Source organism: Cottoperca gobio, chromosome 16 (assembly GCF_900634415.1).
Source record: "Cottoperca gobio chromosome 16, fCotGob3.1, whole genome shotgun sequence".
In the NCBI taxonomy this organism is placed as follows: Eukaryota; Metazoa; Chordata; class Actinopteri; order Perciformes; family Bovichtidae; genus Cottoperca; species Cottoperca gobio.
The window spans coordinates 19,846,837-19,873,027 of record NC_041370.1 but is presented as its reverse complement, the minus strand read 5'-3'; the positions used below and the strand labels follow the sequence as shown (position 1 = coordinate 19,873,027).

The 26,191-nt window shown below is 39.7% G+C and overlaps 2 protein-coding genes across 5 annotated transcripts in view; both read left to right on the top strand.

Moving 5' to 3' along the window:
- The window catches only part of plecb (plectin b), a 69,116-nt gene extending 52,448 nt beyond the window's left edge, over positions 1–16,668 (top strand). For all 4 annotated transcript variants that reach the window (XM_029450909.1, XM_029450908.1, XM_029450907.1 and 1 more), the window contains 5 exons: positions 716–814; positions 2,698–6,051; positions 8,274–15,394; positions 15,601–15,693; positions 15,867–16,668. In XM_029450909.1, coding sequence (XP_029306769.1) covers positions 716–814; positions 2,698–6,051; positions 8,274–14,447 — 9,627 coding nt within the window. In that variant the 3' untranslated portion in view covers positions 14,448–15,394; positions 15,601–15,693; positions 15,867–16,668. The remainder of the gene's footprint in view (positions 1–715; positions 815–2,697; positions 6,052–8,273; positions 15,395–15,600; positions 15,694–15,866) is intronic.
- Positions 16,669–17,782: 1,114 nt separating this feature from the next.
- macf1b (microtubule actin crosslinking factor 1b) overlaps positions 17,783–26,191 on the top strand; it is a 41,409-nt gene continuing 33,000 nt past the window's right edge. The window contains exons 1-3 of the mRNA XM_029451215.1: positions 17,783–17,911; positions 18,064–18,122; positions 18,885–18,996. Of these exons, the coding sequence (XP_029307075.1) occupies positions 17,783–17,911; positions 18,064–18,122; positions 18,885–18,996 (300 nt within the window). The remainder of the gene's footprint in view (positions 17,912–18,063; positions 18,123–18,884; positions 18,997–26,191) is intronic.

The following is a 26,191-nucleotide window of genomic DNA, read 5'->3' as shown; positions in this document are numbered from 1 at the left end:
TCACTGGGACGGTTTTGCAGTAGCTGTACCACTTAGGACTGTGACCCTGGAGATGATGACAGATAATGAGTTAGGCTACTTTAGACCTACATGATAACCAGTGTGCACAATTGTAAGAATGCAGAAAAAAATCATGAATCATTTTGGGTTAATGAAAATCAAAACTTGGTCTGAGTGTATGTGTGGGCTAGTTTTATTTCTAAACTTGGAAAATTAGTCAAACGATCAGTTTGATGTATGTCCAGTATGAAGGCATGCAGAATATACTATTCCCGTTCCCTATCATTTCTATATTTTCTCTCAAACCTATGTACACAAAAAATATGCCTTGTAAAATGTTTCTTGTAAATAATCTAGTAGTCCATTTAAATGTCAATATATTTGTGCACTTTTTACTTTTATATTTTTTCCAAAGTGAGTGAGCTGTTTCAGCCGAGCAAAAAGTGTCACAAATGTTTTTATTATTTCTATTTGAAGATGTAGGTTAAATCTTTGGGATATGCCAAAGATTAGGTTACTAAACAACTTTTTAGGTTACGCTCTTGCTAGTTTATCCAAAAAGTGGCGCAACGACCCAATGCGAGTTGGATATCAAGTTTTTAGGGAGTCCTTCTACGAAATAGTAAATACTTTGATTGAACCATTCAGTGATTTCCCTCTGAAAGACATATGCATGAAGCTGAAATATAGTGTTTTGTGTTTCTCCCTGTATCAGTATGTAACACTGAGGACCCGGTACAGTGAGCTGATGACTCTGACTAGTCAGTACATCAAGTTCATCACCGAAACGCAGCGCCGCCTGGAGGACGAGGAGGTGCGTGACAACTGGCTGAGGATCCCAAACAAACTAAATTCTAACATTAACCTAACAAACAAACCAAATAATCAACCAACCAACAAACGAGTTTACCCGCCGATCACCGAAAACTCCTGCATGCACGCACTGTGTGTCACGCACACACATTACACACACACGCACATTAATGTACGGGTGACAAATGGTTCCTTTACACTGGGTACGCTTGAAACATTGGCCTGCTGTAGCTGATCTGTTAGCAAGAGAGGAAGATGTTTTTGGAGCATATGATATGCTTTCAGTAGTGATCATATCAAGCTAAAGAAATAGGGAAACAGTGAAAAGAAATAGTTATTATTGCAAAGAAATATGATGCATGAGGTTTGAGTGTGTTTACATTCAAATTAATACGGTATTTAAATAATTATTCCTTTTGGAACTACATTGAGATCATCATTCTCAATTAAAGACAGCACACTGTGTGTGTGTAGTATCTACTCCATCTCCATTCATTGTGTGTAAAGTGACATTGTAGATTTAGAGTAAGGGGTTCTTTCTTTCACCACGATTTTATTTTGCTTTCTTATTCTTCTGGCAACTTCTCTTCCTGAGGTTAAAATCAAAGTGACTCTATGATTCAGCCTGGTTTTTCATGGTTTTCAAGCTCTCCCTTTTCCCCCCAAATTAACACAAGTTTAAAGTTCCACATTATTTTCTAACCCTAATGTTTTGTTTGTTTCTTTGCTTCTCTTAACTGCTTGCCAGTGCTTTGCCATGATGAATGCTTAACTTGTTTGAGCATTAAAGAGGTAAATTATTCACAGTGTTTCTACTGTACCGTATAATCTCTATTCCCTCTGTCATCCTAACATCTGTGTCTTTCTCAAAGTGCCTTTTGGCTTTTCATGGCGTATTTCTTTTCTTGCTTTCACTGCAGCCTTTTATAGAATTACAGTAAATAGCTGCACTTCCTTACTTACACTATGTACTCAATATTCTTTTTAACGCATCTTACAGTGCTTCCTACACTTCCTGGAGTCATAAACTGGTTTCCTAACTTAAAGTGTCATCACTTGAACCTGTTATTCTTTACTTTGACTTTCCTTTCCATTCCATTTTATGGGAAAAAGTGATTTAAAGAACCCCCAGTGCATGGGATGAGATAAAAAAAAAAGTATAAAGTATAAAGCATTTTGTCCTTATTTAAAAGAAAAAACAGACCATATACATAAAAACAGATAGACATAAAACATTTTTATGTTAAACAGTTCAACAGAAACCTACCTTAATGAACAACTGAATATATTTACCTCAAATATATCAATATTTGAACAGTGATTATACAATAAATATGTGTGGAAGATACTATTTTAAATAAGACTACTCCTGCCACTTGCAATAAACATTTAAATAAATATTTCAACAATTAATAATTAAAGCTAAATTGTAGACTTTATTTTATATCAGAATCACAATTATTAGGCAGTTTTTGAAAGTTAGTGCTACAGCTACAGTGCATGCCATATGATTTTCTTGCTGTGAAGTGATATTTTGTTTCCATACATTAATTGATTCATGCTCATCATCCATTTTTCCCCGTATTGTCTTGTCATTAATTATTTTTATTGCATCGTGAATTTAACATCACTTTAATAAATGTGCATCTAATTTGCATCTAGTGATTGATCTTTGACTTGACCTTTGAGCTAACTTTAACATTAACATTGCCTGGGTAATACAGTACATTAAATTGCTCTTATTCCAGTGTGATTAGTTTGGGATTACTATAGTAATCCCAATTTTAATCCACACTATTTTGAGCTGGTTAATGTAAAGTGCTACCTTTAACATGTCATGCTTGATTTTAATCCTTTCTTTACCATTTGCTTCCACTAATGCAGAAAGCTGCAAAGAAACTCAAAGCGGAAGAACAGAAAAAAATGGCCGAGATGCAGGCTGAGTTAGACAAACAGAAGCAGTTAGCTGCAGCTCACGCAAAGGCCATTGCCAAAGCTGAGAAAGAGGCTCAAGAGCTGAAGCTCATGATGAAGGAAGAAGTAAACAGGAGAGAGATTGCTGCTGTAGATGCAGAAAAGCAAAAGCAAAACATCCAACTGGAACTTCATGAGCTCAAAAACCTATCGGAGCAGCAGATCAAGGACAAAGGTCAACTGGTGGATGAGGCTCTTCAAAGCAGGACCAAGATTGAGGAGGAAATCTACCTTATCAGGATCCAACTTGAGACAACAGTAAAACAAAAGTCTACCGCGGAATCTGAGCTCAAGCAACTCCGTGAAAGAGCAGCTGAAGCAGAGAGACTCAGAAAGGTCGCTCAGGAAGAAGCTGAGAAGCTCCACAAACAAGTCATTGAAGAGACCCAAAAAAAGCGCATAGCAGAGAAGGAACTCCAACACAAATCTGAGGCAGAGAAAGAAGCTGCTAAACAAAAGCAAAAAGCTCTGGACGACCTGGAAAACCTCAAGAAGCAGGCAGAGGAGGCTGAAAGGCAAGTGAAACAAGCAGAGGTTGAAAAGGAGAGGCAAATCAAGGTTGCTCACGTGGCAGCCCAGAAGAGTGCCGCGGCTGAGCTCCAGAGCAAACACAGCTCCTTTGTGGAAAAGACCTCGAAGTTGGAAGAATCACTCAAACAGGAGCATGGCGCTGTCCTACAGCTTCAACAAGAAGCAGCGCATCTCAAGAAACAACAGGAGGATGCCATAAATGCCAGAGAAGAGGCAGAAAAAGAGCTTGAGAAATGGAGACAAAAAGCCAACGAGGCCCTCCGTCTAAGACTCCAGGCTGAAGAAGAAGCTCACAAGAAGAGCCTTGCTCAAGAAGATGCTGAGAAACAAAAGGAGGAGGCTGAGCGTGAGGCCAAAAAGAGAGCCAAAGCTGAAGAGTCGGCCCTGAAGCAGAAAGATATGGCCGAGAAAGAACTTGAGAGGCAGAGGAAGGTAGCTGACAGCACAGCTCAGCAGAAACTCACTGCAGAACAGGAACTGATTCGACTTAGGGCTGACTTTGACAACGCAGAACAGCAAAGATCCCTCCTTGAAGATGAACTCTACCGCCTGAAGAATGAAGTCATTGCAGCACAACAACAAAGGAAACAGCTGGAGGATGAACTGGCCAAAGTGAGGAGTGAAATGGATATACTCATTCAGCTTAAGTCCAAGGCAGAAAAGGAGACCATGTCTAACACAGAGAAGAGCAAACAACTTCTTGAGGCTGAAGCCACCAAGATGAGGGACGTGGCTGAGGAAGCCGGCAAGCTTAGAGCCATCGCAGAGGAGGCCAAGCATCAGAGGCAAGTTGCTGAGGAAGAGGCAGCCCGTCAAAGAGCAGAGGCTGAGAGGATTCTCAAAGAGAAGCTGGCTGCAATCAGCGAGGCCACTCATTTAAAAACAGAGGCTGAAATTGCCCTGAAAGAGAAGGAGGCTGAAAACGAAAGACTCCGCCGGGCAGCTGAAGATGAGGCTTACCAGAGGAAAGCTCTTGAAGACGAGGCCAACCAGCACAAGAAAGAGATTGAAGAAAAGATTGTCCAACTCAAAAAATCATCTGATGCTGAAATGGAAAGGCAAAAGGCAATGGTTGATGACACACTGAAACAGAGGCGAGTTGTCGAAGAAGAAATACGAATTCTTAAGCTCAACTTTGAAAAGGCTTCATCTGGAAAACTTGATCTTGAGCTAGAACTGAACAAACTGAAAAACATTGCAGAGGAAACTCAACAAAGCAAACTAAGAGCAGAGGAGGAAGCAGAGAAACTACGAAAGCTTGCCCTTGAGGAGGAGAAGAGGAGGAGGGAAGCAGAGGAGAAAGTTAAGAAGATCACTGCTGCGGAGGAAGAGGCTGCCAGACAACGCAAGATCGCCCAAGATGAGCTTGAGCGTCTGAAGAAGAAGGCAGAAGAAGCCAGAAAGCAGAAGGACGAGGCCGACGTCGAAGCAGAAGTACAGATTGTTGCAGCCCAACAAGCAGCTCTGAAATGCAGTACAGCTGAACATCAAGTCCAAAGTGTCCTTGCCCAACAGAAGGAGGATAGCATCATGCATAAGAAGCTAAAGCAGGAGTATGAAAAAGCCAAGAAGCTTGCCAAAGAGGCTGAGGCTGCTAAGGAGAAGGCAGAAAGGGAGGCAGCTCTCCTCCGCCAACAAGCAGAGGAAGCAGAACGGCAAAAGGCAGCTGCCGAGCAAGAAGCTGCAATCCAAGCCAAAGCTCAGGAGGATGCTGAGAGGTTGAGGAAGGAGGCTGAATTTGAAGCTGCAAAACGAGCACAAGCAGAAGGTGCAGCACTCAAACAGAAGCAGCAAGCCGATGCCGAAATGGCAAAGCACAAAAAACTTGCAGAGCAAACATTGAAACAGAAGTTCCAAGTGGAGCAAGAGCTCACAAAGGTTAAACTTAAGCTTGATGACACTGACAAACAGAAATCTCTCCTGGATGACGAGCTGCAGCGCTTGAAGGATGAGGTTGATGATGCCGTCAAACAAAGGGGCCAGGTTGAAGAGGAGCTGTTCAAAGTCAAGGTTCAGATGGAGGAGCTACTCAAACTGAAACTCAGAATTGAGGATGAAAATCAACGCCTCCTCAAGAAAGACAAAGATAACTCGCAGAAATTCCTTGCCGAGGAGGCTGAAAATATGAAAAGGCTTGCAGAGGATGCTGCTAGACTTAGTGTAGAATCCCAAGAGGCTGCACGCTTGAGACAGATTGCAGAAGACGACCTCATTCAGCAACGAGCTCTGGCTGATAAAATGCTCAAAGAGAAAATGCAGGCCATACAAGAGTCATCCAGACTTAAAGCTGAGGCAGAGATGCTCCAAAGACAGAAGGACTTGGCTCAGGAGCAGGCACAAAAGCTGCTGGAGGATAAACAACTAATGCAACGGCGTCTGGAAGAGGAAACTGAGGAATACCAGAAGTCACTTGAAGCAGAGAGGAGAAGGCAATTGGAGATCGTAGCTGAAGCCGAAAAACTCAAACTTCAGGTTTCTCAGCTCAGTGAAGCCCAGACCAAAGCTGAGGAGGAGGCAAAAAAATTCAAAAAACAAGCTGATAAGATTGCTGCCCGTCTTCATGAGACTGAGATAGCCACCAAAGAAAAAATGACTGTAGTGGAAAAACTGGAATTCGAGCGACTAAACACCAGCAAAGAGGCTGGCGATTTACGCGACGCAATTGCAGACCTAGAGAAGGACAAGGCTAGACTGAAAAAGGAGGCAGAAGAACTTCAAAATAAGTCTAAAGAGGTATTGTGTCAAAAATGGCATAACAGAGCAGCTTATGTCATTGTTATCTCTATCTTAAAACTAACACACCTCTTTCTTTAAATTTCCTCTATACCTTTCTCCGATTATACTAATCATGAAACCTCTGATTTTATATGATTTAATTTGATTTTTTTTACAGTGCACTATGCTCATGCAGATCACATCCTGAATGTCCCTTCATACCCTGGAATGTTTCTTCATTTTGAGACATGCTTCATTTTCATTTCAGTTTCAAATCGAGATGACATTATTAAAGTTACGATTTTCCATTAGCAATTTAGTCCAAATGTTTGATTTAAGTTTGATTAGAGAGATAGCCTTGCATTACAATACATGCCCCCACAGATTTACTGAAACCATCGAGGAAGATTTATGCCAGTCCTCAATGAGTTTTAAAGGAATCTTCTACTGCAATAATTGTGGATCGTAGCCAAATCTTGAATAAAATTTGTAGCTAAGAAAAAGACAATTGTCACCTACAGTGAAGCTCCCATTTGTTTACTATTCCCAGTATTCATTGTGAATGCTGTGTAAAGATATGCAGACACCTCCACCAACATTAAAACATTGAAACATTTGACAGAGATGTCACCATACCTATTGAGCCTTTCTGCTCTTTATCTGACAAGACCACAAAATGCACTAGTGTGCATCAATTGACGCAAAAGGCATGCAACAGACCTTACTTCCTTGTTGACAAGTGTATGTTGGCTTCATCCACAACGTCCATCCCTATGTTAACCCATCCCCCTCATTGGAAGAGGAGATAATTGTTAGTTTATACTACTTACTTAATTTGGAGTTTTGTTGGTATCAATATTCTTACGATAAGAATGCACAGAGGTAAAGTTGAAAAAACAGTGGAGTATTCCTTTTAATATTTACTATTTGAATGGTTACCTATCAAGAGTCCATTCAAACTGTTTATCATACAAAACTGAGGTAATTTTCATTATTAAACTCATTATATGAGTCATTCTAAATGATGTCCCTTGCCATTTAAAATAAGAATATATTAGGTGTATTTGTTATAACACCTTAGAGTGTAACTAACATATGAAATACAATTACTGGTATCCTGTATGATAGTTACCACTAAATTATTATGTAGCAAAATGTATTCTCTGTTGCAATAAATAAAATAAATTTTAAAAAACTGTACAATACAAACAAGTGAAAGCCTGCAAAATAGCGATGTGGCATACGCCAAATTATTGTTATCGCAATTTAGGAGAGTATTTTATCATTTAGTTGTAAGTTCGTAAAAACCTTCATATTTATATAAAAACTATAGACTTTGACAAATCGAGTACATCATAATCCAGATTGATCGTGTCAGAGATTGTTTTCAACTGATTTGTACATTTTCCAGACAGAGTACTATGGTGGCCTTGAGACCTTAACGTACTGCAAATTATAAAAACACAGGCAAATGGACAAAACGGCAGCAAGTGAAGAAAACATCTTCACCAATTTGACAAAACATGCACAGCATTTAGAAAAACACTGCAAATAGAGAAAACTCAACCACATACATAAAACACTTCAATTAGCATACAACACAACGGAAACTGTTACCAGATTACACTAAAAAGAGATGCACACAGCTGGAACACACTTGTTGTTGGCTTATGAAGTTATTTAAGTTAGTGGTGTTGAAACATGAGCAAAAGTGTAGTGCATGATTCAGATATTACTGCAGATATTTATGGTTAACATTAGTGTCAGCCTTTTACTTTTATTATTAGCCTGCCAATTTAAATAATCTGACGAAATAAACACAATTATTTGTGAAACAGGCTATGTTAGCTGACAATAGTTACTTTCAGGACTGTCACCAAGTAACGTTCAAGGACGAAAATGAATTACAAATTGTTTAATAAATGGTTTTAATCAAATCAAAATAAATTTGCACTGTGTTGACCTCTCAGGGTCACTAAAGATTACCCTCATTTTTACAAATTGTCAAGTCACAATCAAATATCAACTCTAATTCACTAAAACTGCAGAAAAGAACACATATAACTTCAATTAGGGATTATTTTGTATCTCTATATGCATAAGCAAAGTGCATTGTACAAGTTGTATCCATTACAAATTACATAAACAAAATAAACAATTTAGATAAAGAAAATATTTACAGAATATTTGTCTCACCTATATACCTATTGTAACTTATGTTTTCTACTTTTTTTTATCAGATGGCCGATGCACAACAAAAACAAATAGAACATGAGAAGACACTGCTCCAGCAGACATTCCTGACAGAAAGGGAGATGCTTTTGAAGAAGGAGAAGCTAATTGAAGAAGAAAAAAAGAAGCTGGAGAGCCAGTTTGAAGAAGAAGCCAAAAAATCCAAAGCTCTCAAAGATGAACAGGAACGCCAGAAACAGCAGATGGAGGAGGAAAAGAAGAAACTCCATGCCACCATGCATGAGGCTCTCAGTAAACAAAAAGAGGCTGAGAAAGAGATGCTTAGCAAGCAAAAAGAAATGCAGGAACTGGAGAAGAAGAGACTAGAGCAGGAAATAATTCTTGCAGATGAGAACCAGAAATTGCGTGAGAAGCTGCAGCAGCTTGAGGAAGCACAGAAGGAGCAACACACTGTTCCAGACAAAGAGCTCATTTGTGTTACAACAGTTGATACAACAAAGAAGGTTTATAATGGTCAAAATGCCGGCAATGCAGTAGACAGTGCGGAGAAGAAACCAGATCCCTTGGCTTTTGACGGCATCCGTGATAAGGTACCTGCAAGCAGACTTCATGATGTCGGCCTTTTATCCAAGAAGGACTTTGACAAGCTAAAGAAAGGCAAAACCACTGTTCAAGAGCTTGGTGAGACTCAAAAACTTAGAGTAACTCTTAAAGGAAAAAACTGCATTGCTGGTGTTTTGACACCATCTAATCAAAAAATGTCAATCTATCAAGCATCAAAAGAGAAGAAGATTACTCCAGGCACAGCCATGATCCTTCTTGAAGCCCAAGCAGCCACTGGTTACATGTTAGACCCTATGAAGAACCAGAAACTTTCTGTTAATGAGGCTGTCAAGGAAGGCTTGATTGGCCCTGAACTGCACAACAAAATGCTTTCAGCTGAAAGGGCAGTTATTGGCTACAAAGATCCATACACTGGTAGGAAGATATCTGTCTTTGAAGCCATGAAGAAGGGTCTGATGGAACATGATCACGCCATTAGAGTCCTTGAGGCTCAGCTTGCAACTGGTGGCATCATCGACCCTATCAATAGTCATCGTGTACCCAATGAAACAGCTTACAAACAGGGACAATATGATGTTGAAATGAACAAGATTATGGGGAAACCTTCAGAAGATACAAAGGGATACTTTGACCCCAGCACTCAGGAACCTTTGACATATACTGAGCTGATGACGAGATGCATCACTGACCCTGACACCAGTTTGCTACTCCTGCCAATCACAGACAAAGCTGCTCAGTGTTCAAGTATGTACACAGAGGAGGAGACCAAGGACGTGTTCAGCAAAACAACCGTGTCTGTGCCATTTGGACAATTCAAGGGAAAGACTATCACCATTTGGGAAATAATCAATTCCGAGTACTTCACTGAGGACCAGAAGAAGGATCTTCTCCGTCAATACAGGACAGGAAAAATCACAATCGAAAAAATCATTAAGATTGTAATTACTGTGGCAGAGGACAAAGAGAAGAAGAATGAGATCACCTTTGATGGTCTGAGAGCACCTGTCCCTGCCACTGAACTCCTGGAATCCAAAATAATTGATAAAGACCTCTACAACAAATTGCACAAGGGCAATAAAACAGTTAAGGAGGTGTCAGAAATGGAGCTTGTCCACAAAGCACTGAAGGGTACAAACTGCATTGCAGGTGTAGTTATCGACTCATCCAAGGAGACAATGTCCTTCTATCAAGCTATGAAGAAAGACATGATGAGGGCAGGGCCTGCCTTGAATATGCTTGAAGCCCAAGCAGGAACAGGTTATGTAGTTGACCCTATTCATGATCAGAAGTACACTGTTGATGAAGCTGTCAAAGCAGGTGTTGTTGGTCCAGAGCTGCATGAAAAACTCCTGTCTGCAGAGCGAGCTGTTACAGGTTACAAAGATCCTTATACTGGAAAGACAGTATCTTTGTTCCAGGCAATGAAAAAAGATCTCATACCTAAAGAACAAGGAATCCGACTGCTCGATGCCCAAATGACCACCGGTGGCATCATTGACCCAGTAAAGAGCCATCACATTCCTCATGATGTGGCCTGCAAGAGAAATTATTTTGATGACGAAATGAAACAGATTCTTAACAGCCCCAATGATGAAACTAAATGCTTCTTTGATCCCAACACAAAAGAAAATGTAACATACTCACAGCTTTTCAAGAGATGTGTCACTGACAAGAAGACTGGTCTCCAGCTTCTGCCACTTTCTGACGAAGCAATCAATGCAAAGGAAGGGCTAACATTAAATGATGCCCAGACAAAGGAGGCTATGACTCAGGCAACAGTCGAGCTTGACTCTGGACCATTCAAGGGCAGGAAGATGACTATCTGGGACATCATCAACTCTGAATATCTCACTGAGGAACAAAGGCTTAACCTGCTCAGACAGTTTAGGTCAGGAAAGATTACAATTGAAAAGATAATCAAGATTGTCATTACAATTGTAGATGAGAAAGAGGCCAAGAAACAAGAACTGTCCAGCTTCAAGGGACTCAGAGCTCCTGTCCCAGCAAGCTCTCTATATGACTCCAAAATCATTGACAAACCAACCTTTGACCTCCTTCAACAAGGCAAAACAACACCTAAACAAGTCAGTGAGAATCCCAATGTCAATAAATACCTCCAGGGCTCTGATAGCATCGCTGGCATCTACCTTGAGCCAACCAAAGAGAAAATAAGCATTTATCAGGCTATGAAGAAAAAGCTCCTTAGACAAAACACAGGTATTTCCCTTCTTGAGGCCCAGGCTTCCACTGGGTTCCTTGTAGATCCTGTGAGGAACCAGTGCCTGACAGTAGATGAGGCAGTGAAGTCAGGTCTTGTTGGTCCAGAGCTACATGAAAAACTTCTCTCTGCAGAAAAAGCTGTCACTGGCTATAAAGATCCATACACGGGCAACAAAATATCTCTCTTTGAAGCAGTGCAAAAAGACCTCATCCCGAAAGAGCATGCCATGCCAATGATAGAGGCACAGATGGTTAGTGGAGGTATCATTGACCCTGTAAACAGCCACCGTGTCCCAATTGATGTTGCATATCAGAAGAACATTTTCAGCAAAGAAATTGCCAAGACTTTATCTGAACCATCTGATGAAAACAAGGCTTTCTCAGACCCCGAAACCAATGAAAATGCTACCTACAAACAGCTTAAAGACAAGTGCCTCAGAGATCCAGAGACAGGTCTTTACATCCTTCCACTCTCCAAGCCTCAGTCTCCAACTGTCGTGGAGAAGACATACCTCTACACAGAAGAACAAACACAGAGTGACCTGACCAGCACAAAGATTGACATTCCAATTGAGGGCCTTGCTGATAATCCAATGAACCTCTGGGAAATCATGAACTCAAATTTGCTTCCAGAGCAAGAGAGGCAGAAGCTCATGGATAGATATCGCTCTGGTGAAATCACTAAAGAGCGGATGATCATCATTATTATTGAGATCATGGAGCAGAGAGAGGTCATCAGAAATGATAGCCCACTGTCATGTAAGACTATAAGGAGAAGGATAACAATTGAGGAGCTCTACAATGCCCGCATCATTAACTTAGAGACATACAACCTCCTTAAACAGGGCAAGAGGGACATCCGTGACATAATGGAGATGACCAGTGTGAAACAGTATCTCTATGGCACAGGCTGTGTTGCTGGGGTCACAACAGACTCAAGCTCCAAGATAAGCATATACCAAGCAATGAAGAGAGGTTTTCTTAAACCAGAAGTAGCCCTCACCCTCCTAGAAACACAAGCTGCTACAGGATTCATTGTCGATCCAGTTAATAATGAAACGCTCACAGTTGACGAGGCTGTTCGTAAGGGTGTTGTCGGCCCTGAGATACATGATAAACTTCTGTCGGCTGAGAGAGCAGTCACAGGATACAAAGATCCATACAGTGGGAAAATCATATCTCTTTTCCAGGCCATGAAAAAGGATCTTGTTCCAGAGGATTATGCTCTGAAAATGTTAGAGGCACAAACCGCCACTGGTGGTATTATTGATCCTGAATTCCAGTTCCACCTGCCAGCAGACATTGCCATGCAAAGAGGTTATATCAACAAGGAAACTAACGAGAGACTGACTGACAATGTTAAAGGATTTATTGACCCTGTCACTGACGAGGACTTGTCATATGCACAGCTGCTCAAGAGATGCAAGTCAGATGGTGGGTTGCGCCTACTCTCCCTGGGAGATAAGAGGTTGATGTTCAAGGGTCTGAGGAAACAGATCACAATGGAGGAGCTTATCCGCTCACAAATTATTGACCAGCAGACTGTCACTCTACTTAATGAAGGTCATATTACAGTGGAGGAGGTTAGCAGTAAACTGTCAAGGTACCTCGAGGGCACAAGCTGTATTGCTGGTGTATTTTTAGAGTCCTCAAAGGATCGTCTATCAATTTACCAGGCCATGAAGAAGAACATGATTAGGCCAGGCACAGCATTTGAACTCCTTGAGGCACAGGCTTCCACAGGATATGTAATTGATCCAATCAAAAACCTCAAACTGACTGTCAATGAAGCAGTGAGAATGGGAATTGTCGGACCTGAATTTAAAGACAAGCTTCTCTCTGCTGAACGTGCAGTGACAGGATATAGAGATCCGTATTCGGGCAAAACAATCTCCCTGTTCCAGGCCATGAAAAAGGGGCTCATTTTGAAAGATCATGGTATCCGTCTCCTGGAAGCCCAGATTGCCACTGGTGGAATCATTGATCCAGAGGAAAGTCACCGTCTGCCAGTTGAGGTGGCTTACAAACGTGGTTTCTTTGATGAGGAAATGAATGAGATCTTGACAGATCCATCTGATGACACCAAAGGCTTTTTTGATCCCAACACTGAGGAAAATCTAACCTACCTTCAACTCATGGAGAGGTGCATCACTGATCCCGACACTGGCCTGGTGCTTCTGCTATTGAAAGAAAAGAAGCAGGAAAGGAAGACCTCGTCCAAATCCTCAGTTCGTAAACGCAGAGTTGTCATTGTAGACCCTGAGACTGGCAAAGAAATGACTGTGTATGAGGCCTACAGGAAGGGACTCATTGACCACCAAACCTACCTAGAGCTTGCTGAGCAGGAGTGTGAATGGGAAGAGATCACAATGACTTCCTCTGATGGCACTGTCAAATCCATTATCATTGACAGGAGGTCGGGGAGACAGTATGATGTTGACGATGCTCTTTCACGTGGCCTCATTGACCAGAATGCCCTTGATACATACCGATCTGGAAACCTATCCATCACAGAATTTGCTGACATGCTTTCTGGAAATGTGGGAGGCATCCGCTCACGCTCATCCTCTTTTAGTTCCACCACTGGTTCCACCTACTCCTCTCCCATGAGCCCTATACCCTCAATTAAACCACCTGCAATCATATGGAATGACCCAGCAGAGGAGACTGGCCCCATAGCTGGAATACTGGACATAGACACACTAGAGAAGGTGTCTATCACTGAGGCCATACACAGAAACCTGGTAGACAACATCACTGGCCAAAGATTGTTGGAGGCCCAAGCCTGCACAGGAGGAATAATTGACCCCACAACTGGAGAGAGATTCCAAGTCTCTGATGCTACAGAAAAAGGCCTTGTGGATAAAATCATGGTTGATCGTCTCAACCTGGCTCAAAAAGCATTTAATGGATTTGAAGACTCCAGAACTAAAGTAAAGATGTCTGCCTCCCAGGCTTTAAAGAAAGGCTGGTTGTATTATGAGGCTGGGCAGCGTTTCCTTGAGGTTCAATATCTGACTGGTGGACTTATTGAGCCTGATGTCGAAAGCAGAGTGTCACTAGATGAATCCATCAAGAAGGGTTCAATCGATGCCCGCACTGCCCAGAAGCTGAGAGATGTGGGTTCTTATTCTAAATATCTGACATGTCCAAAAACCAAACTGAAAATCTCCTTCAAAGATGCCATGGACAAAAGCATGGTCGAGGAAGGATCTAGCCTAAGACTTCTGGAGGCCTCCTCACAATCCAGCAAAGGCCTCTACAGTCCCTACAATGTCAGTGGCCCTGGATCTGCCTATGGCTCCCGAAGTGGCTCAAGGACCGGATCCCGAACAGGCTCCAGGAGAAGCAGCATTGATGCTGGCTCTGGCTTCAACATGAACTTCTCATCCTCCTCCTTCACATCCTCTTCAACTGGCTACAGCCGCAGATTTTGATTAACTAGTTCTATTCCTAACAATAGCCCAAGTGTCTAAGAACCAACCATACTAATGCACTTTATAGTTGCATTTTTCACAGAAAAAAATAGTTACAGTAACAAAGAAAATATTATTTATTTATTCTGCCCTACATGTGGTCACATCAAGAATTGCCTACGCTATTGATTTTTTCATACATAAAATATGTCTCAACATATGCCTCATATATGGAGACATAACAAAGCAAATTGCTAGATATATAAAATATTATTTTTCTTTAGTACTAATTACTGAGTCAGTTTATATTTTTCAAAGCAAAGCATGAAATTTCTGCTGTTTTATATGTGGCCTTATAGTTTTCATTTTACACTTGTTAAAAAGTTGTATACTAGTGCTTTCTGAAACTAATATATACTGTATGTATGTCAAACAGAGATATTTTTCCAGTATTCCTTTGAAATTAAGGATATTTGTCTATTTTTTATCTTTTTTTGACAGTCCTACTTAATGAGATACTGTATGTCAACTTAGTTCTAATGTTTTTAACAGTTTCTATAATACATAGATGCCTTCACATTTCGGAATGTTTGTATCAAGTATGGAGAGATTTTGTTTTATATTTTTATGTTAAATGTTGCCTGGGTAACTAAATAATATACCAAGTAAGAATACATTTGCGAGACACTATAAAAATAAGACTCTATACGCATACAACCCTGAAAAGACATGCCAGAATTAAAATTAGTGCAGACCATTCTGAAACCAGTTTCACATCTGTCATTATTTTGTACCTATGCCCATTTATATTTAGCGGACTTTTGCATCCTTTAGCTTCATTACACCATTGTTTTACACACTCCCAAGTTTTAGATACTTTATATATGTACCATCAGTCAAGTGTTCCTGGTTAATCCCAAGATGATGTCAGACTTGATCCAGACCTGCATCCTGTTATTTTGGTTCTTGTAAGTTGAAATTAGTTGTTTTTTTTGTTTTCCTTATGTTGGTTTTGTTGTCTGATTTTTTCAGTTATTTTTGATCATATCTTAGAGCCTAAGTTATGTCATTCTTTTAAGCCATTTTTCCCGACCCCATAAACTACCATGGTGATATCACTAGTGAACTGTTTCTATTACAAATTTAAGTTTTGTTATCATCTTGTTTTTGACAGCTGCCTCAGTCCTTCAGAATCCAACATACGAACACAGATCCCCTCAACTTGGATGGAATCGTGAGTCCATGTCATCCTCACGCAGTTACACAGGTACCGCGTATAACTGTTTTTATATACATGTCATTTTCATTGCATTTGCTAAAGATGAAGCTATGTTTCATCAAGATTTGTTTTGCAATTTTCATTTAAGTAATATTCTTTTCTCGCTGCATGGTTCAGTTTATTTTGATTTCAATTCATAGTTATTTTTCTTTTATTTCTAGATCTGCCATTGAGTATGCCCATTCTTCCATTACACATCACATATGAAGAAAGCTGAGGCTGAGTCAACCTGACACCATCTTGGGATATCTTTCTTGGAACACTCTTCATTCATTACATTTTTTCATATATTTATTACTTGAATACTAATAGTGATATTTATGTGTATGATATTTTTAAATCATACACACATCTGCATGTGTATTCTTTCATATACATTTGGATCAACTGTAGTGGTAGAGCAGCATATCTTCACTGCTGCTCTTAAGTCCACTGAGTATTATTTGGTATTATCTCCCTGTAAATTCATCCCTACCAAAGTGCTAAAAAGATATATTTGGAGAATTGACATGTTTGATACAGCACCACATTGCAGGAATGTATGTACTATATCAAATTAACTAATTTCAGTTAACATTTTGACACAGATTTCCTTTGCAAACTGAAAAAGAGCTTAAAGCTTCGTTTCGCTTAGTAGTATTTCTTTTTATTTATCTCAAGTGTTTTACCTCTGTAAATCTTTTTATTTTGTTTTCATTAAGTTTTTTGATATATCATGAATTTGCCTTGCATGTTTCACTAACCTTACAAATAAGTTTTTTGGGGAAATGTTTTAATGTTAAATAAAGACAGCTACAGATGTAGCTGTGCTCATTTATATTTTTTAGCAATATATTAATTCACAAACTAACTGGTTCGCTTTGCTTATGGGGCATATTTTTGCTTTGAATGATGTGGTGAGTGGATTCTATTGTATGTTCTGAATATTAACACTATGTTGTAAATAAATATGCTCTGAAGAGGCCCTCTTGTCATTCGTACATCAATACCCATGCATCTGAAGCTAGTTTTATTTAGAGTAGAATATATTTTTCAGTTCTGCTGTTTGCAGTTACATAGGAACACTAAGAACAGTAGGGGTGTCAGATATACCGGGATTGACGATAACTGATATTTAAAGAATGAAATATTGATATAATGTTAATAATACACTTGATGAAAGTGTGTAAATATGCCTGTACCGTACAGTACAGTTAGGGTTACAGACACTCTCGCCACCACCCTAGACTCTATATTTATTATAATTAATTTGCCAAAAAGAGACAAAATGCCCGATAAACAAAGATGAAGATTATTTATTTTTATCACATTTTCTTTAGATATCACAATAATATTGTTATCGTGGATTTTTGGCCATGAAAATCATTTAGTGAAAATCTGATACTGTGACACACCTAATGACATATTGTGACCTAAATGACACTAGAAAACTAAAGTAAGGCACTTCACATAATGCCTACCTTCCATCCCTCCATGTTAAAGCGTAACAATGTTGTAGAGCAGCTAGTTCTATATGTTAACATATGATAAATATAAAGAAACATAATAAACTATGTATATGTATGGTGGAACAGTAATACCAGGATTTTTCAGTGCAGTTGCAATAATACTCTGTGCAAGGTTGATTAAAGAGTTTGAAGCCAACCTTCCCAGTGGTGTGAATCTCCGGAAAAAGCATTAGTATTAGTTGCCCACATGAGGGCGTCGTTAGACTGACCTACACACATCCCCAAGAAAGCAAGTGTGAAGGTGAAACAAAGACTTAGTCCAGCACAGGATCTACATGTAATAATGTTATGAACCCACCGAGGTCTATGTTGACTATAGTGATTAGGTAATTGCCAGATTAATGAGGGTCTGACTAGGTTTTTGAATGCTGATGATAATACAATTCTACCTACATAATACCTGTTTTAGTTTTCCACAAAATGACACAATTTTCCCTAAAAAATATGTTCTGATCACTGTGTAAAAGATCCTGTAACAACATTTAGACATAATTGGAAATCACTAACCCAGCGACACACCACATGCATACATATTTTGCTCTATGTGCCAACATTAGCCGCTGAGTTTGATGGAGGAGCCTGCCAACAGAAGAAATGGGGCATTCACCTCCCAGAATTCTTCACTCAGCTCCCTTGACTACTCTGATCTGACCCTTTCCCTCCCGACTCTCCCTGCATCAGAGGCTGGAGACAGGGAGGTAAGAACACATAGAGGAGAGTACACAGACTTGCATCATCATATGTTGTATACAGTGAGTAACTGTTGAATGGAAATGTTATAAAAGTAAGCAAAACCCAAAATGTCAAAAATATCATTTAGTGTTTTCTGTTTTTCCAATGGTCTCTTCAGGATAAAGGAAGTTCTTTGTTTGAATCACCAACGCCTACTTCACAGGATCAGAGATATGGGTATGCTAATGTATAAGATTGTCATTCATTCTTCAATTTAAATACCCAACCTTGAAGAAATACTTAATGAGGTTCAGATTATGTCCAATACAAGCTCCAATGCTTTTAAATGTACCTTTATTTCAAGCAAATACTGTAATCCAAGCAAGACCTGCTTGATTGAAAGTGGCCACCAACAGTCAGATTTAAAAGAAAATGCGCAGCCTGTGACGACAGTTGCTCAATTGTATCAGCTTTGTAGAGCGGTGCGTCCGCCAGCAACACAAAGGCAGAGCTATGAATTGTGAAGTGAGCACACAGTGTAAAACATCTAATTGAAACATACTGAAACAAGAAAACTAAAGTTCCAGCCCAACGGACAAAGAGAGAGCAGATGCCTCCCTAATGAGATAGTTTTCTAGACTTGATAAGGATAACAAGTCTTCAAGGCTTTGTTGTACCTCTTCCTTCTGTAGTACATCATGACTTTTGCTTTTGTGCCTCTTTTCCCAATTTACAGCATCCTGCTATCACAATAATTTCAACACTAAAGTAGACATACAGTAATTCCACAAATACATTGCATATGTGCATAGTAATGTATGCTGCTATGGATATGACATAACAAACCAAAAGATTGAGACAAAAATATATAGATATATCACAGGTGATTAACATTTGTTAGGCTAGATTTAGATTAGCTTTATTAGTGCATGTGATATTTGATTGTAAAAGATGATCAATATAAATTCTTACACTTTGTATTGGTCCTTTCTGCTTTAGGAGGGACGTGGAGGACTTGAGTCAATGGCAGTGTGAGTTCAGGGGTCAAATCATTGCACTGAGACAGTGGCTGAAGATCATGGAGATGAGGCTGCCTCCTCTGGACCCCAGGGTTAGTTGGGTTTACTGCCTGTCAGCCTTCTGTTTTCCCTAGACCTTTCTCTGTTTAACTGTTTCACCATAGGCCTATCCCATGTTAAAGTTGTCAGAAAAGCACCATAACATGTGTATCATCCGGTCAGCTTTCAGGGATTCTATTATATTTTCGTATTATTTTATCTTTATAATTCTAAAGGCCCTGTCCCACATATCCGTATGGCAGAAACGTATGCTGGCGTATACACATTTGTTAGTCCAAATACATCCAACTTTTCATCGGATCGGAAAAGTGAACATATACAGATACGCATGTCTAACCTATTGATAGCGTATCACTGACATTTCCAAAATGTATCAGACGAATACCCAACGAATGCATAACGTATACAAAAATATGGCGTATAAAAAATATCGGCAACACGCTGGTATACGTTGATATAAAGTAAGGCATAAGTAGTATTCGTTAAAAGCTCACTGTGTTACGCTGGGGTGCGTTGTTGAACGCTGATGTTTTGAGCATGTTCAAAATTACCGGACGTACCCAACGTGTGCTTCATAAATTATGCAGACGTTACACATAAGTTACATTACGTTAGATATACGTGAATACGAAATACGTACGTGAATACTTACCTACGTAAATTCAGTATGCGAATACTTATGTGAATACAGTACATAAATGCATTAGAGGTACATTAGATATAGGCTACGTCGGCTGACGGTGAACCCTACAGCCAATTTATTGATAACGAGTGGATAACCTATTCGTAACCTATGTTAATCTTATCCCTGACTATGGAGTAACTCATTAAACGTGTTTCTACAGTACAGCTAGCGTTCAGCTAGCGTTTTGGGAGCTTATTGGGGTTTGAATATATTATATAGGGTCCCTGTGAGTAGCTTCACAGCACGTCTTGATGAATACATCAACCCAGCATCAGAGAGCATGGAGGATGCTGAGAGGCTGCAACAAGAGTACATTCTAGCCGTTCTCCAGCATCAGCATGACGTGAACCAAATGGCACTTTTCCTGCTCCGTTGGTATAAGTAGGTGATACGCTATAAATATGTTGGACATATGTATAATAATTTGTTATGTATTCGTTTTGTATATGTCAGCTACAACACTGCTGTAGAAAAGTTTTGAATTTTGAGCTACTTTTCATATACGCCGGCATACGGAACTGTGTGACAGGGCCGTATGTCTGCCGTGTTCGGCATATCGTGTGCGTCCTTCGAACGATCACAACTTACCCTTAATTTATAACAACCTATTGCCGATATTTCGTATGCGCCGGCATACGTTTCTGCCATACGGATATGTGTGACAGGGCCTTAACTTTTGGTACAAAACCTCCTATTCAGAGGGAGTTTTACGCACCATGCATTCTGCCATGCTAGCCTATGTTAAAAATCTCTCACCTCTCTGCTCTTTCTCTCTTTCTGTCTCTCATTGTGTATACGTCAACTGCAGTTGTTTGAAACAACATTGCATTATCATCAAGTAGGAAGTCTCTACAGCAGTGGCTCTGTGCTTCAAGGCGAATGCTAACGTCAGCATGCTAACATTTTCACCAACTTAGTTTAGCGTGTTAGCATGCTAATATTTGCTGATGAGCATTAAACATAAAGTAGCCTACAGCTGAGGCTGATGGGAATGTCATAGTTTTGCAGGCATTTGATTGAAGTATTGGGAAACATTTGTTACTTGAAGATGGTACTGGTACAAAGTTCATCCTGTGCAGAACATAAATGCATAAACATAAATATTTGTTGCACTCAAAACTGCAAATGTCAACCTCATGGTGGCGAAAAGTCAGAAGATAACCAAAATCAGTGGGCTTCATTCTCTCGGGACCATGGGTAACCGTACCAAATTTCAAGGCAAGTAATCCATTAGTTGTTGAGATAATCCCGTCTGGATGAAAGTGGTGGACAAACGACAGACAGCCCACAAGGCTAGCATAGCTAAAGAAAAAACGGATTACAATGGCCCCTCATGAGGTGAGACAATGAACAAACAGAATGAAAATACAAGGTTTTCAAGGCATGTTTTAATTGTTCTAGAAGATACAAGGACAAAGGACAAGGAAAAGAATGTGCACTCACAAATGTTGGTTCAACTGTAATTACGTGGGTAGGGAAGAATCTGACTCCAAATGCAGTCAGTGAGTTGTGTTCAACCTCTTTCATATAATCCACCGTCCCCATGGTGCAGGGCAAGCATGCGTAACAGAGATGCTTGGGAAATCTGTTATCATGGAGGAAAATGCTTTATAATGTTTTATGTTGGATACAATTTAATCTACCTGTAATGGAATTACTACATCTAATGAAAATGCTTATTAACCATAGTCATTTGAAATGTTTTTTTATATTGCTTTTTCTAACATACTGTAATATATTCTGTTTCCATTCATTTCCCCCCATTTGGCATCCTGTAATTATACCTTCTTATTGCATTATCTACTGCGACATCCTGTGGAGATAAATGCAGATTGAGATCTTATCTAATTCTGACAGTAGTACAATTGGCACCTTTCAAGAATATCTGAGAATATGATGATGAAAGAGCAAAGAGAAAATTGAACCAATGAGTCATGCTAGTGAGTATACTAACACTTAATGTCAGTTAATTGAGCATTATGGAAAAGAGGAAAGGAATTTAGGAGGTTTTTCAAAGTTCGACATACTCAGACGGACACTGAGGTGGTCCTCCTTCAATCCTGCTGGGAGACTTCTTTAGGCCATCGGGGGACAGAGGGGCTGGGGAATCAGGCTCCATTGTGCCTGGCCTGGACAGCCATGCTAGAGAAGTGCTTGGCATTGGAGGCCCTCTGCACACATGAGCACACACGCTGAAAAGACATTAGACTCATTTGGGAGGAAGGGGCAAGGGGGCAAAAAAAAGAAAAGCAGGATCTTTATGGTAAGAGCACTCAGATCTGACTTGTAGGCATTTATCGAACACCAACTGTAGATTTTGTCAACAAGTTATACCAATATTTGTCCAAAGATTTGTCAGTCAACGCTACTACCAGAAATTGTGTTACTAGTATAATTAGAATTCTCTGGGCAATTTTAGGCAGGGCTAAGCAATAACGTCCCACTGCAGAACTCCAGGTACGTTCAGGCCCACATTCGTCGCTGGGACCCATGTGTGTTTTTTGTGCTTTGTTGTCAATAAACAACATTTATATGCCACTAAATTATATAGTGCAGTGTATTGTTTTATCTCACCTATAGTTAATAAATAAAATAGCCTATTGAGCTTATATTTAATACATTGTATCACGTCAATGCCACACAACATCAACCAATAACACCAATATAAATAACCTTAATATTTCAATATAACTTTTAATGTCGTTAGTAAACTAACAATAATGTTAGCAAAATAACAGGGAAAGAATGCCAAAATCTTAATGTTTTCATTCAGTTAACATTAACGTTAGTTTGCTAACAACCTTAGTATAGCTAGCTAGCGTTAACTAACTCATAAATTATTTGCTGCTTAACGTTACGTAGTCACTTTATAAGTTACAGTTATATCGGTAAAAGGTTGCATTGTTTACCTTTGTTGTTGGTGGATGTTGTGTGGCTTATTAAAATTAATGAATGCATGCTATCTATCCGATCCTGAAGATAGCCTCTGGCGTAAATAATATCAGACATCACTTTCTCCAAGCTCGGGACCTGAAAGGGTTCGACAGAGAAGGTGGGCCTGAGCCTGGAGTTCTGCAGCTAGACCCCTCTCAGGCTAAGCACTTGTTGAATGACAAGCTTGAATGGCAAAGAAAGAACTTCATCAAAATTGTAACACATATGTATGTATGTGTAGTCACAGCAGGTCAGCCAACAAGTAAACGTTAGCACTAACATTGCTAATGTTAGCAACCTTTCTAATTGGCCATTAAACCTGTTGTGCTTAGGTTCATCTCTTCAGGTCCAATTCAACCAATCATAAAATGTCCCTCTCCAAAGCCTCCAAAGCAGCTCTGCCTGTGAGAAATGGTTGCATTACCAAAACTGTGATTTTGCTGATTGTATATTGCTAATCCGTATAATGTAACAATGAAACAGTAACATTGTATCTTATCTTGTGTGCCATTGGTCATTGGCTCTGAAAGAATGAGTTCAGCCTTAAGATAAGAAACATTTTCATTGAGCTTAATCTATTTTACAGCAACAACTGAAAGAAATTATAGGACAAAAACATTAATATGCCACAGCTCCGTAGTGCAGCGAGATGGTGAGGTAATAGTTTATTTAAAAAGCCTTAGTGAAGGGTGAACTGCACCTTCTTCAATGAGCTGTGAATCAATTTCCACAAAGGATATATAGAATGTTTGATGTTTTTATTGTCAAAGTAAAAATTGTTTTTGGTTGATTTAGTTATATGGTCAATTGAAGTAGATGTGTCATGAGCCATTAATTGATTGTATGGTTAAAAAGGACCAAGAGACAAGATACAATCTTTGTTTGAACCCATATGACCTTGAAGAAACATACTGATTACCATCTCGGGAAGAGAAAACATTCTTCAACAGAGGACGTTGTTCTTGGTTACATATGATTTTTCCATGTTGTTTGTCTCTGTATCAATAAAGCCAATGTTTCCCTTGGGACTGATGTGTAAGATGCACAGACATTTCTTATCATGTTGTGAAAGCTCACAATATGAATGCTTCATGGAGAGCTGTAGTCTGACCCCCAATGAGAGTATGTGAAATAAAGGGGGTGGCTTTTTATCTATACCATGGCTTTATCATACTGCATCCGACCACACACCTTTGTCATGGTAATCCTTTTAGTCTGCTGCACTGCTGGTTGCAGTCTGGGCCTGAGGGACTCGTTAGTTAGCTGCATGAATGAGGACATCCTCTGCAGCCCCCCATATACAGACCCTTCTACAATACACAGGAGAGACACACACCTGCTCCTTAACACAAGGCATGCACTGGCACATCTTAACCTATTTTCCCCATAAACATATGAGGATACAAATTAGACTCAAATTGGAGGTTGTCAAGCGCAGATATAATAGGCAGTTTAAAAGGAAATACCAGTCAGTTTGTGAATTCATACCTTATGGACCAATAAAAAAGATTATTCATAAACCAAGAACTCAAAGAACAAATCATCAGTTCACTAAATGTGCATGTTTGCATAATTTGCTACAAAACTTTGAAGTTAGCTTATCCTTACAACATTTTAAGATAGGCTACACTACATCAGATCAGGACTGGTTGATAGTTAATCTGATATCACAGAAGCGATTGCACAAGGTCCATTCAGTAGCTCTTTTGGAGCAGATGGAGTTGCCCTTTAAGGGTTTATTTAAAGAAGGGCTTACTTAAGAAAGATCGTGCGATACGATCAAAAGCTCCAAAGCAGCTACTGAATAGACTTTGTTAGAATCTTTTGTCAACTGCTGTTTCCCAGGCAAGGCTTTTAATCTCAACTTTATTGATACAATACTTTTAGATTAACATCTGATAGCCGAAATTTCTTTATTTGGTCAATGTGCTAATGTGCGAGGTCACAAACACCTCTGAAACTATAAGTGGTTCTTTGATTTAACTAATGACTTCCACACAAATCTTCTATATGATGCCTGCTGCTGTCTGCTAAATTTACCCTCGGGATCAATAAAGTATCCATTTATCTATCTATATAATCTCCATTTTATCAATACAATCTGAAATATCAAGTGTGGCAAGTTCTCGTACTGTACCATGTCATACCAAGTGCATGGCAATGACAATCATTTGTAAACTACCTTAATCTTGAACTGTTATCTGTAATTAATTTTACCAGATAACTAGTGTATTATACTATATTATTAGAAAGTAAACCATGGACAGTAATTCCCAACCTAAGGTATTTGTCTCCAAGGGGTTACATGAAAAGTGTTAAAAATAAACAAAAACATTATTTGCTTAAGAGTTAAATACGAAAAGATAAACGATGCGGTGTGTCCAAAATTAATGACAACGACTGTAGTTCTGCAAATTACTTATGAGAAAGTATAGATGCATCGTAGTCCAGGAAGGAATGCCACAGCAAACAGCATCCCTGCTCTCTGACACTGTCATAACCTTTAGGGAAAAAGGGGGCTTTTTGTTATTGCTTTGAGACAAATGAATAATAAAGAACGCCTAGATGGCGGTGAAGTGAACATGTTTATTCTACAGACTAGAGTTGAGATTAAATGTTACATTCAGTTATTTTTCCCTTGCTTGGCGTGTCAAATTGATTTTCATTTTATAGCACTTTAGGTTATCTCTCCCATAAGAGATTTTTTGATTCACACACTTTATCAGGGTTAATGGCAATGTGGGGCCTCTCGCTTTATTGCCCGTGCCTTCCTGTGCTCATTGAAAATGTGAACTGTAAATCCTCTGTTCCTGGAAGCAGCTGAATCAAACGTGGTGCTGATGATGAGTTGAGCTCCTCTATCCCAAAGTGGCTAAATCCTCGGTCGCACACATGACTGTGATTTCCTGCATCCAAGCAGCCCAGCAGGGTTAGCAGCCCAGTGGGGAAGCCCATCAGCCTTTCATCCACTTTCCTTGGAAGCAGTCTCTCTTGGTGATAAATGACAGTGTGTATGCTGAATGATGCTTCTGGTTTGACCCTTAAAAGAGACCCCCTTTTTTTCATTTCTCATGAAGAGGGCTAATTACCATGTTCTGTAGAGGAGCCATTGAGGTCTTATTTAATTTGAAGGCAGCAGAGAGGTTGAGATAGAGGAGGGGGGAAACAAGCACATGTAAAATTAAGCTTGTTTTTCTCAGGTCCTTTGGCACATGGGATCTGTAATCAAATGTAGGCTCCCATTAGATGCTAATTTGGAAATCACATTAATTTGGAAACTCACTTTATTCCATCTCCTGCCCTTTGTCCACTCCATTAACGCATGCATTTTGGAAGGATAATGATGGCTGCTGACGGAAAGATGAGCTTTCTTTCTCGCCGCCAGTACCAGCTTCTTGCATCACTGCATAGCTCAGTGGGCCAGCTGCTCTTTAACCACATAAGCTATTCTCTTTTTAATAACAGTGTGCAGGCTCTCTGTGCACCTACCGTGAAATGGAGAGGAGAGATTTTTGGCAAAATCATTTAATTAGTACAGAGGGGACTGGAGGATGCTGAAAGCTGGGATCAGGTGTCATGGTTTGACAACAATGTCTTCCTGGAAAAGT